Source organism: Melozone crissalis, unplaced genomic scaffold, assembly GCF_028551555.1.
Source record: "Melozone crissalis strain CALT ecotype California unplaced genomic scaffold, PUWL_Pcris_2 ptg000018l_1, whole genome shotgun sequence".
Lineage (NCBI taxonomy): Eukaryota > Metazoa > Chordata > Aves > Passeriformes > Passerellidae > Melozone > Melozone crissalis.
Window position 1 is genome coordinate 4,047,355 of NW_026535796.1, and position 11,194 is coordinate 4,058,548.

The 11,194-nt window shown below is 50.7% G+C and overlaps 1 protein-coding gene across 1 annotated transcript; it reads left to right on the forward strand.

Annotated features, from left to right (window-relative positions):
- The first annotated feature begins 372 nt into the window (after positions 1 to 372).
- On the forward strand, positions 373 to 9,486 carry DRD4 (dopamine receptor D4). The gene is made up of 4 exons (XM_054276133.1): positions 373 to 603; positions 7,846 to 7,958; positions 8,306 to 8,853; positions 9,284 to 9,486. The coding sequence occupies exons 1-4, from the start codon at positions 373 to 375 to the stop codon at positions 9,484 to 9,486; spliced, it is 1,095 nt and encodes a 364-aa protein (XP_054132108.1).
- The last annotated feature ends 1,708 nt before the right edge of the window (positions 9,487 to 11,194 follow it).

Here is an 11,194-nt window from a genome sequence, read left to right on the forward strand (position 1 = left end):
AAACATTACCAGATTCCACACACACATCAGAATAAAATTTCCCAGTTATTCACCCGACCTGTACTAATTCCAATTCTTTCCTCTAACATTGCTTAAGAGAACAGCCCCGTGTGAGAAGACAACAAGACCATGTGAGAACGCAGCAAGACCTCTGCAGCGCTCGGGACACCGGGACACCGGGAGCCGGGACACCGGGAGCCTGCCCCCCCCCCCCGCCACCCCTTAAGCCGCTTGGTGACCCAGTTGTCCCCGCGGGGCCGGGACCGGGGCCGGGCGGGGCGGCGGCGGAGGCTCCTCCCGCGGCTCGGCGGGCAGCTCCCGGCGGCCGGCCCGGCTCCGTGCGCGGGGCTGCGGGGGCAGCGCCGCGGGGCCATGGGCAACGGCACCGCCGGACCCCCGCCCGCCGTACCCGGCCACAGCATCGCCGCCCTGGTGCTCGGCATCCTCCTCATCCTCCTCATCGTCGGCGGCAACGGGCTCGTCTGTCTGAGCGTCTGCACGGAGCGGGCGCTCAAGACCACCACCAACTACTTCATCGTCAGCCTCGCCGTGGCCGATCTCCTGCTCGCCCTCCTCGTCCTGCCCCTCTACGTCTACTCCGAGGTGAGACAGCCCGGGGACACCGGGGCACGGCGGGCTGGGGCTTGCGTGCCAGCCGAGCCTGCAGGTTACGAGGCAGCGGTGGGGCAAGAGACCAAGTACCGAGGGTCCAAGCTGTTCTCTGGGTTTGCTCCCCACCGCCACCCCGCCGGCACGGGAGTGCTCCCCCTCCCGAGACAGCTTTGCCCCCGGGATGTGGCGGTCAGACCCCCCGGCTCTTACCTGCGAGCATCACGGCATCCCAGCGCTGCGGGACCGCGGGCGGCGGGGAGCGGAGCCGGCTCCGAGCGAGTTCCTGGGATCCCCGTGCGAACCGCGCCGAGTGGAGACGCCCCGAGCGGAGGCGCACCGGGGTGCTCTCCCTTGGCTTGCACGCTGTCCCTCGGCTTGTACGCTCTCCCTTGGCTTGCACCCTGTCCCTTGGCTTGCACCCTGTCCCTCGGCTTGCACGCTGTCCCTCGGCTTGCATGCTGTCCAGTATGCAGTCAGCAAATGGATAGGAAGAGACAGGTGCTGTGTTCTGTTTGGCACACAGTGAGCCTTGGTGACCAAGGGAGATCTTTAGCATCTTTAGCCAGGAAGCAACTTTCCATGTTGGCTGAGAAGGAGAAGCTGTCTTTTCCGGGGGCTGGGTGGGATTTGGTCACCCTGCACCAAGGTGGCTTTGGTTGGTAGGTTGTTGCTTGGCACAGGCCTGACGCAGCACGCGATGGCAGTCGTGGAGAGCCAGCTCAGGGACATGGGGCAGAGTTGCTGTTCACTCCCAAAACCTGTTCACCCCTAAGACTGTGTGACAGCTGAGGGAAAGAACAACAGGCACTCCTGAGGCTGAGTTCTCTCTGTAACATTTACTGCCAGGGACAAATAAACCATTGTGCTTGCAGGGGGATGTTTTAGAACCTGTTAGTACCAGCTGGTGGCTCTTCCTTGCTCAAGAGGCTGAAAGCATCCACTGAGCCAAATAGCAGGTTTTTCTACCCATGCTGGTGGTAGCTGGTAGTGTGAATCTTCTTCCCAGCTGTGGGACAGCATCTCCCCTCTTGTCCTCTTTCACAAGCCATGCAGAGCACCCCATGGCTCAGCAGGCCCTGACTGTGCAGGCCTGTACTCCCCTAAGCAAGGCAGGCTGCAGATTAGAGCTTAGAATGGTCTCTACCTCGTCCTAGGATTTTGCAGGACACTGTGACCTCTCTGGAGACAGGTATTGTAGAGCAGCAGGTTCATCTGGGGACCCATGAGAAAAACCAAGGAAGAACTGGAGCATTAGGTCCCTTCTTTTTCCACTGTGCTCTTGGTTTTGGTGGATTTGCTTTTCCTCATTACCTCTTTTTTTGCTGTGGTTAGAAAGGCATATTCTTCATCATTCTTCTCAGCTACTTTTTGCTAATTGGGATCCCTTTTCTTCCTTCCTCTTTCTGTTGTCTCTCGATGCTTTCAGTCCCCAGGTCTCTCTATGGGCATTCATGAACACCAGAGTGGTTTCCTTTTGCCTGCAGGTGGGAGTTTTGCTGGAATATATAAAATACAGGTTAACATATTCTGGGGTACCTCTGAAAATGCTTCCACTGGGGCAGGAGTATTTCTTGAATACCACAGACATTCCACAAGTTCTGGATTCTCAGGTAACAGGTATTCATACCTGTATGAGCTTTAAAAACTGGTGCTGTTCAGCTTGTGGTGACACTTGGTACATTCACCTCCATGGCTATTCATAAACATCAGTTCTGTGAGGGAATTCTTCCATGTCTCTGCTCCCAGGATATTAAACATGGAGAATGAAGGTGCTGTATGACAGAAATCTTTCCCTCCCATCCTCTGCAGCTCCTGCAGCCAGGCAGGCATTCAGAGGCACAAAACAGCACAGGCACCAGGATTTGCACTCCTGGCTCTCAGAGGGAATGCATGGAGCAGGTGAGGGAAGTGTGGAACAGCTACAGAGAGAGAGAGAGACAGAGAGAGAGGGAGAGCCTCGAGCAGGCAGTGGGGCTTTGATGTGTAGAGCAACCCCACATCTAGTGTTGCAGCAGTTCCCATTCCATGCCTGGAAGCTTCTCTGGGCTCAGAGCCTGCAGGTGCCCATTTTCATTTTAATTGTCTCCGGTACACTGGTGCAGGATTTCCAGCTCATTTTGTTCTGAAATAAGGAATAGGGAGAGTAACCACTGAATCCATGCCAGAGGACAGAATTTTTGTGGTTTCTTTTCTTTGTTTTTTTTCTTCCTCGGAGGCAAAACTCAGAATTAGATGTTGGGATGCAAGATGCAGCAGTGATTGCTCTTTAAAACTAGCTTGGTTTCAGCTTGCACTCTGTACCAAAAATGGTAGCCACTGAAAATATGTCCTGGACAGTCCTGAATGTTCACCTCAATCTTCATTCTTGGTGTGGGGTTTTTGTTTTGTTGTTTTAAACTTTAGTACAACTCCTGATACAGTAAAGGTGGACTCTGAGGGCCTATTGGAAAACTTGAAAACCAGCTGAGGCAGTGGGTTTTTGCTTTTTTAGCAAAACCCACTGAGTTTTGCTAAACTGAGCATTTTTTCATTCAGCAGAAACTTGCTTATCTTGTGCTGTTTTCCTGTGAGGTAGCACCTTGTGTTCCAGTTTTGGAAACATTCCTTCAAGTCAGAGCTTTAGAAGACAACAGAAGGGACTTAACTTTTGAGGTGACATCTGACATCCTCACAAACAACAGATCTCCTCCAAGCCCCACTGAGGATGGGATTCCTTCCTGTGGGATGTGGGTGATCCTTTGCTGCTGTTCACCAAACCTGGAGCACAGTGGAGAGTCCTTGATCTTGGCTTTTATTTCTGGTTGTTAAGAAAGCTCATTTCAGACACTGGCAGCAATTATGGACACACACTCTCCTTCCACTGGACTCATCCAAATGTGGAACAAAGACATGTTCCAATGTTTGCAGTTGCAATTACCACACAGCTGCCTGCCCAGGTGGGCAGAAGGCACTTACCTTCCTGCCTGCTTGGGAATCTGAGGTCTTAGCAGTGTGATGGGGAGAGGCAATGGTAACTTTCACGGGGAAGTTGCACTGCTCTTCTGCCAGCCTTGGTTTTCTGATGAATGTGTCAAGTGCTTTCCAGCAATCAATCCTGTGCCAGAAAGGCAGGGGTGATGGGAAGCAAGGGGGAAGGAGATGGCCTGGAGCACTCTTAGGCATTAACTATTATTCCTGAAGAGCAGAGTTCTGCTTTCATGTGAAGAGAGGCCAGGAGAAGATCCCAGCGACTCCCTGGAGCATTGGTAGCACTGAAACAGGGGTTACCTGAGGAAGCAGAGCTGTGGAGTTACTGCAGGATATCACTTGGCTCTGGGTGGCTTTGGGAGGGAGCTGCGTGGCTCCACAGGCCTGCCTTGTGAGGCAAGCTTCCTCTTCCCAGAGACTGTGAAAATGGCAGGAGTCCCAAAGACTCTGGGATACTTGCATCCAGTCCTCACCAAGTGGAGGCATCCCAGCAATTATGGCAGGCACCAGGACAAGCTCCACACGTGGACTGTGCTGTGGAGCACACCTGTACCTGTACCTGCACCTGTAGCTGCTGCTCCTGTGCTCAGCTCTCTGCTAATCCCTGCCAAGCAGCAGGGCTGTGGAACAGGCCTGAGCCAGGAAGCTGCTGGCAGGAGCTGAGGGTGTTGGTTATGTAAACATCTTTGCCACTAAGACCTGTGTAAGTGATTACGGAAAAGAGGAAACAGTTTGAGGAGATTTGCATGTTTACCTGGCTCCTTCTCAGGTCAGGGAAGATGAGTGTTCCCAGCAGGCATGATGATGGAGCAGCCAGTAAAAACTTCATGAGCTATCTTTTTATCTTGCTGAGGGTGATGGGTTCTGCCCAAAACGTTCAGGGTGTCACTGGCTTGGTATCAAAACATCTATTTTGCAGTTTTTTTCTGTGTGCCTGTGATGGAGCTCTTCTAATAAGAGACCAGACCTCTACCCTCTCCAAATTTCCCCAGGCTCTCTGTGAATGCGTGTCAGCTTGTTTGCAGCAGGATTTGGGATTAGTCTTTCCTAGAATGCTACAGTTTTAGTGGAAATAGATGTTATTCTGGGCCTGGCTGATATCTGAGCCACACAAAGTACCAGAGAGGTGAGACAGGCCAGCAGTTACAAACCAGTGCTTAAGGGTTTTTTTCAGATACCAGTAATTGGGAGAGGTGTCCTGAAATTCTTGGCCCTCATAATGTCTCAGATGGATGATGAGGCTTTTTCATAATCTCTGAAAAACCTTGACCTCAATGATTTAAGAAACAACATCAGAGCAGACACGAGGCACCTCTGTCTTATGTCCCACTCCCTCTTCTTCCTCTCCCCTTGCAGGCTGCATTGTGCATTCTGGGGACTGTGACAGTTGTCACAACTCATGACAAAAAGCCCCAAGTCAGCTTCTGGTGGACATGGAGACAATTCTTTGGCTCTGATGCTGGCCTTTGCCCACTGGCAAGGACTGTTCCTCTTACAGCTCATGTCACAGCCTTCCCACTCCATGCCATGTCTTGGAGCCATGGCTGCACTGAGGCAGATACTTGTTCAAAGTCCAGATGGGCATCTCCTAATTCTCTTTCAGGCTCCTGCTGTTCCCTGCATGTGGCAGGAGTGAGACAAGGGCTGATATCAGAGGAAATAGAACTAAAACCTTTGGCTTTGTCTTGGGTCCTGCCCTCAGGAGCTCTTCTGGCATCAGGCTGGTTTAGAAGGCAGTTTTCCTTACAAATCAGCTGTGCTGAGGATACCAGAATGGGCTGACTAGGAAGGCAGCTGCAAGGGTTTGAGAAGCCAAGTCTGTCTCCTGCCATCCAGCATCCTATAAAAACTTCTGCATTGTATTCTGGAAAAGTGGAGAACCAAAAGAGCTGCTGGAGGTTCAGTTGCTCTGGAGCACTTAAAGGAAGCTTGAGCTGTTTGTGATCCCTAAATCTTTACACTGTGTACCTTGATGGGCTAATCTGCTGCAGCCTCCTGGAATTAGGTACTCCTTAATCACATGGCCCAGCAAAGCCTCTTATCCAAAGTTACTCTCCCATCAGAGGGGTCCTTGGCACGTTTTGCCAAGGTGGGCAGGTGACAAACACCACAGAATGGGAAGTTCTCTCCTAGCACCTCCTCCAAAGCTGAGTCTTGGGGGTTGGTGGGGAAAGGGAAGGGTTTCATAGCATTTTCCAAGTGCCCAACTTTAATCTCACATGATCCAATGGTGCTGCAAACTGAGAGCCTTTGTCCTTTTCAGAATCAATTAGTTCCCCCAAATCACAAATAGGTTTGGAAAACTGCAGCCCAAAATCAAATTTTTCTCTCTCATAAGCTGAACTGAACCTGTCAAGATCCCAGTGAGCTTGGCAGAAATTTGGCTTTTGATGATTCAGGTGCCAAATTCAGTTTGGAGTGTCTGCATTGTGCTAGAAAATAGGCTGACTGAAGCACTCAGGTCTGACTCCAGAGCTCCCCTGGAGGTATCTCAAGGAGATGCTGTACAAAAATAGCAAAACAGTTACTTCAGAGACTCCTTTGGCTTTACAGCTCCTCTAATCATAATCCTGTGCTTGACATCATTACTGGCTGATATTAATCCCTGCAGAGCTGCCTGCCCTGTGGCTGGCAGGGCCTGGGGTTCAGCACCTTCCAGGCGTTCTGTGGAGTGTGTTCCCCACATGGCTCTACTCTGTGCTGGGATGAATGAAACCAGAACTGTTGTTTAGCACCAGTACAGGAACAAATCCATACCTGCTTCCTGAAACCTGCAACATTAAAGGGCAGCAACATTAGACTCTATGAGCACTGGCTGGCTATTGCTATAGAGAAAAAGGTCCCTGGGATTTATATATATATATAATTTTTATGCAGCACATTTTCTGTAGATAAAAATATATAATAAATCATATATATTAGGTGATGCACATTATCTGTAGAAAAACATACATAGAAAATTAAATATATTACTTGCAGCAATATATATACTATAGCAATATCTATCACATATATTTTAATAAAAACCCATAGAAAGCACAGATAGTGCTTGGTATTTTGCAATATCAAAATAAAGTGTTTGAATCAGACATGTCAAGGGGCCATTGCTACTGAACACTTTTTTTTTCAAGCTAAAATCATACTTATTTGTACATTTTATTGGGTTTTTAACCTGTCTCTGCAGAGGGACCCAAAGGAATTTTCCTCACAGTCTCAAACTCTGAGGAAAAATTCTCTGCTGCCTTGTGGTGACAGCCTATTGAGCTACGTGGTTGAACCTGTGCAGGTGCAAGCAAACTGATAGGTCTCTGCCTCTGCTCAAGGAGCTCATGGGAATAATGGCACAGGAATGGGACTGAGGTGACCTATTTCTGCATCAGCCTAAAAAGTGCTTTAATGTTAAAAGAACAAGCTGGGTTTGTACCTGGTTGAGACAAGCACTTGATTGGAACAAAGTGTTGCAAGTAGTTTCTGGCTGTATGAGCATCAGCCATTGCTGTCCTTCTGTCTGTCCTGCTGCCTGTCCTGTGCTATGGGCTGTGCAGAGCTTGTGCTGGCTGGCTGAGACATGACCAAGCTGAAAATCACCAAGAATGGCAGAGTCAACACTTACAGGTGGTTTAGAGCACTGACACCGGTCCCTGCTGCTCTGCCCTGGTGCCTGTGACCATGGGGAGAGAATCAGAGGTTGTTACTCACTGCCTGGACCTGGTCTCCAGAGGCTGGACCTGTGCTTGGCCTGCCAGGGTGGAACAGTTGTGTAACAGAGAGAAACTCTTCACATAGTCTGCATGCAGGGGCTTGGAGTGGCTGGGACACAGAAGTGGAAGAGGAGCTTTGTGCTCTGTCTTCTGCTTGCTTGGGGACTGAGCTCAGGATGCTGTGCAGCCAATATTGCTTTGTTGGGGAGATCCTGAGGTCCTGGACTGGGGGTTTGAGGAGTTTGGGGGTACATGACCTCATCCAAGGCAGTGCAATGTCCTGTGTCCATTTCTCTGTCCAGCATCACTCACTTGGCTGTACTGATGGTCTGAGAGCTCAGTTCCCCAGACAGGCCAGAACCACAAGCCCTGAGCAGGCTGTGGGCTCTATGTGGGGCTGATTCCCATGTGTTGCTGCTGCACTGGGAGCATCGTGCTATGGGAGGAGCCCTCAGCTTTGGGCTGCTTGTTTGGAGCAAACATGAGTGGCTGAGGCACCCAGGCATGGAGGTGTTCCTGTCCTTTCAAAGGACACAGCATCTGCTGACCCCAGGGATCCTTTCAGTTCCAGGGAGGAGTGTGGTCCCTCAGCACAGTGCTGTGTGATGCCCTCATGACCATGGATGTGATGCTGTGCACGGCCTCCATCTTCAACCTGTGTGCTATCAGCGTGGATCGGTGAGTGGCTTCCTGCTCTGGCTGTGCCTGGGCAGCACACTGCTTCCGTAGGCCCTTTCCAGTGGAATCCTCCCAAGCAGGGAGGATTCTGCCCTCCCCTAAGGAGGCTGTTCTGCCCTAACATCCTCCACCATCAGGTTTGTGTCCCATGAGTGGTGGCCAAGCTGAAACTTGTGTGATGACCCAGAGCTGTCCCTTGGCTGTTGTGGCTGTAGCCCAGGCCTTGGCTGTTAGTAAAGTGAATTAATGGGGGGAAGGATGGTGGCAAGGAGTTTGGGGTCCCTTGGTTACATTACCACGATGCCACCACCACACCAGGACTGACTCACCCGGGGCTGTGTTGGCAGGTTCATCGCTGTTCAAATCCCACTCAACTACAACCGGCGGCAGATCGACCTGCGGCAGCTGATCCTTATATCCACCACCTGGATATTCGCCTTTGCTGTGGCATCCCCAGTCATATTTGGCCTCAACAATGTCCCAGACCGGGACCCCAGCTTGTGCCAACTGGAGGATGACAACTACATCGTGTATTCCTCCATCTGCTCCTTCTTCATCCCATGCCCTGTCATGCTGGTTCTGTACTGTGGCATGTTCCAAGGACTCAAGCGCTGGGAAGAAGCCCGGAAGGCCAAGCTGAGAGGCTGCATCCACGGAGCCAACAGGAAGCTCTATCACCCCCCAACCTTGATGGAGAGAGAGCAGACCCGGCTGGGGCTGCTGGAGTGCAGCCCCTATGCCCGTGCCGGCCTCCCTGGGGAGTGTGGGATGAACAGTGGGATCCAGACTGTGTCCTACCCACACCTCAGGTACCCGCACCCAGGGCACGGGCGCAAGCAGGCCAAGATCAACGGCCGGGAGCGCAAGGCCATGCGGGTGCTGCCGGTCGTGGTCGGTGAGTGGCTGTCAGGGATGGCTGGGGAGAGTGGGAAATGTGCCACCTTGTCATACCATAGCACTCAGACTGGCAGGGCCTGGGCCAATCCAGAGCAGTGCCAAAACTCACCACCCTTGGGAAAGAACACATACACATATAGACACATACAGTGTCTGTAACACAACCTCCCTCCAAGGCAAACCTGTGACTCCCAATATCTTACATTCAAAGCCAAAGCAAGACTAACTTAAGACTTTTCATCAAAGTTTAGGACAGGAATAATATCCCAATTTTTTGTCTGGGCATAAGCCCAGCTCCATGTGTTAGCACAACTGCTGCCTTTTCCCTGAGTGCCCAAGCTGTGTCTGTCTTTTTTGGCTCAGACTTTGTTAAATTAAACCCTTTTGAACATTCACATCACCTTCTCTCTTTATTGTCCTCCTGGCAGGTGCTTTCCTCTTCTGCTGGACACCTTTTTTTGTGGTGCACATTACCAGGGCGCTCTGCAAGTCCTGCTCCATCCCCCCTCAAGTCACCAGCACTGTCACTTGGCTGGGCTACGTCAACAGTGCTCTCAACCCCATCATTTACACCGTGTTCAACGCCGAGTTCAGGAACTTCTTCCGCAAAGTCTTGCACCTCTTCTGCTGAGCCCTCTGCGCAGGAGGAACCACTGGGTCATTTTTTGTATAGTTCATTAAAGATCTATTTCTGCCTCTGGCCTGCTGTCTTTGTTGGGGATGAGGGCCCGATGAGCAGAGCTGGCAGCTGAAGGAAGAGGCTCCCCAGGTCCTTGCAGTAAGGTGTTACAGGTGAGGGCCAGTGGATGCAGCCTGGATCCTCTTCCCAGCGGAACTGCCAAGTGTAGCCTCTTCTTTAGCAGTTGCTGTTTGATGTAAGCAGGGATAATAATTGTAATTTCTAATCTTCTGGCTTCTGGGGTGATATTAACAGGGCTGTGAGGTGACAGGGACATGAGTCTGGGGGAAAAAAAGGCTGTTTAAACTAATTTCCCAGACGTCCACATACCAGACAAGGGTACCAAGCTCATTTCCAGATGTCCATATGCAGGTGAGGGTGAATCTACCTATGCAATCTCTTTTCCCCTTATCCTTGATAATTTTAAACCCAAAACCTGATTTCACTCATGTTTAACAAGGGTCTTACAAAGGCATCATAGTGTTATTGCTAGTGCTCCAGAATTTCTTGTGAAGCCACACAATTCCTGCCAGGAACCATTTCCAGCCTCAGGAAAAAATCCTTCATACGTTTAGGTGAACCTGCATGCAGTGACAGCCACAGTGGCCAGTGGGACAGGTGATGCTTGTCGCTGAGGCTCAGAGGGGAGAAAAAGAATATTGCAGAAAATTACAGTCTTCTAAGTAATGATTTTGTACAGGATTGTTGTTTCCAGGAGGGAATTTGCTTGGAAGCAGAACGGAAAGGGTATGTCTAGAGTGTTCCTTTGACTAAAAATAGCAGGTGCTCAATTTCTCACCAGCAAACAGACTCAATTCCCACGATTGCATTGTGCATTTCTGAGTTGTTGCATGCTGGGTTGGGGCACAGCTGCCCCAGGTACCAGGGCACCGTGGGCTCTCCAGAGGTGCTGTTTCAGAGCTGTCTTTGCTGCATCTGAATGCAGGATGCAAGAAACCCTGTAAATGATCTGTGTTATTGTGGGCTCAATCAAGACTGCCTTCTCAATTAACTAACTGTCTCCAAGTTCTAGACAATGGGCAATCAGCATTTAACTGTGAGCAGAAACCATTCCCAACACTCAAGTATTACGTTGGAAAGCAGGAGTGAGCATTTTGCTGTGGGAATGGAAGGAGTTGCCTTTTCTTTCCTCCCCAGGAGTATCACAGATAATTTCTGTTCCCATCCTGCCTCAGTTCCTGCTTGATTTTCGTGGGAAGCATGGCTCCTTCTCGAAGAGCTGCACACTGTGGCCACCAGCTCCTGGTCTTCTATGGCACTGCAGTGCTGCCCCCTGGGCCTGCTCAGCTCTGTGTTAAGAGGAATAACTTTCCCAGGAAACAGCCAGGAAGTAACACTCACCACCTGCCACCGACTGTGGGAGCCCTGTCACCTCCCTCCATGGGAGATTGAGGACCAAAGTCCCTCAGGAGCTGGTGCTGCTGGCAAACCCACAAGGGCACTTCTGAGAGACGCCCCTGAGAGATGGAAAACCAGCTCCTGCTGCCTTGGAACACATGGAATGCAACCTAACAGACCTTTAAGATGTAAAGTGGAAGGAATAGATTTGTCAGAAACCTCTAGTCTTTTCCATGGCATTTTTCTCTGTTTTTAAGTTTCCTGTAAGTCAGGATAGAATTTTCTGTTTGACAGCGTGTGT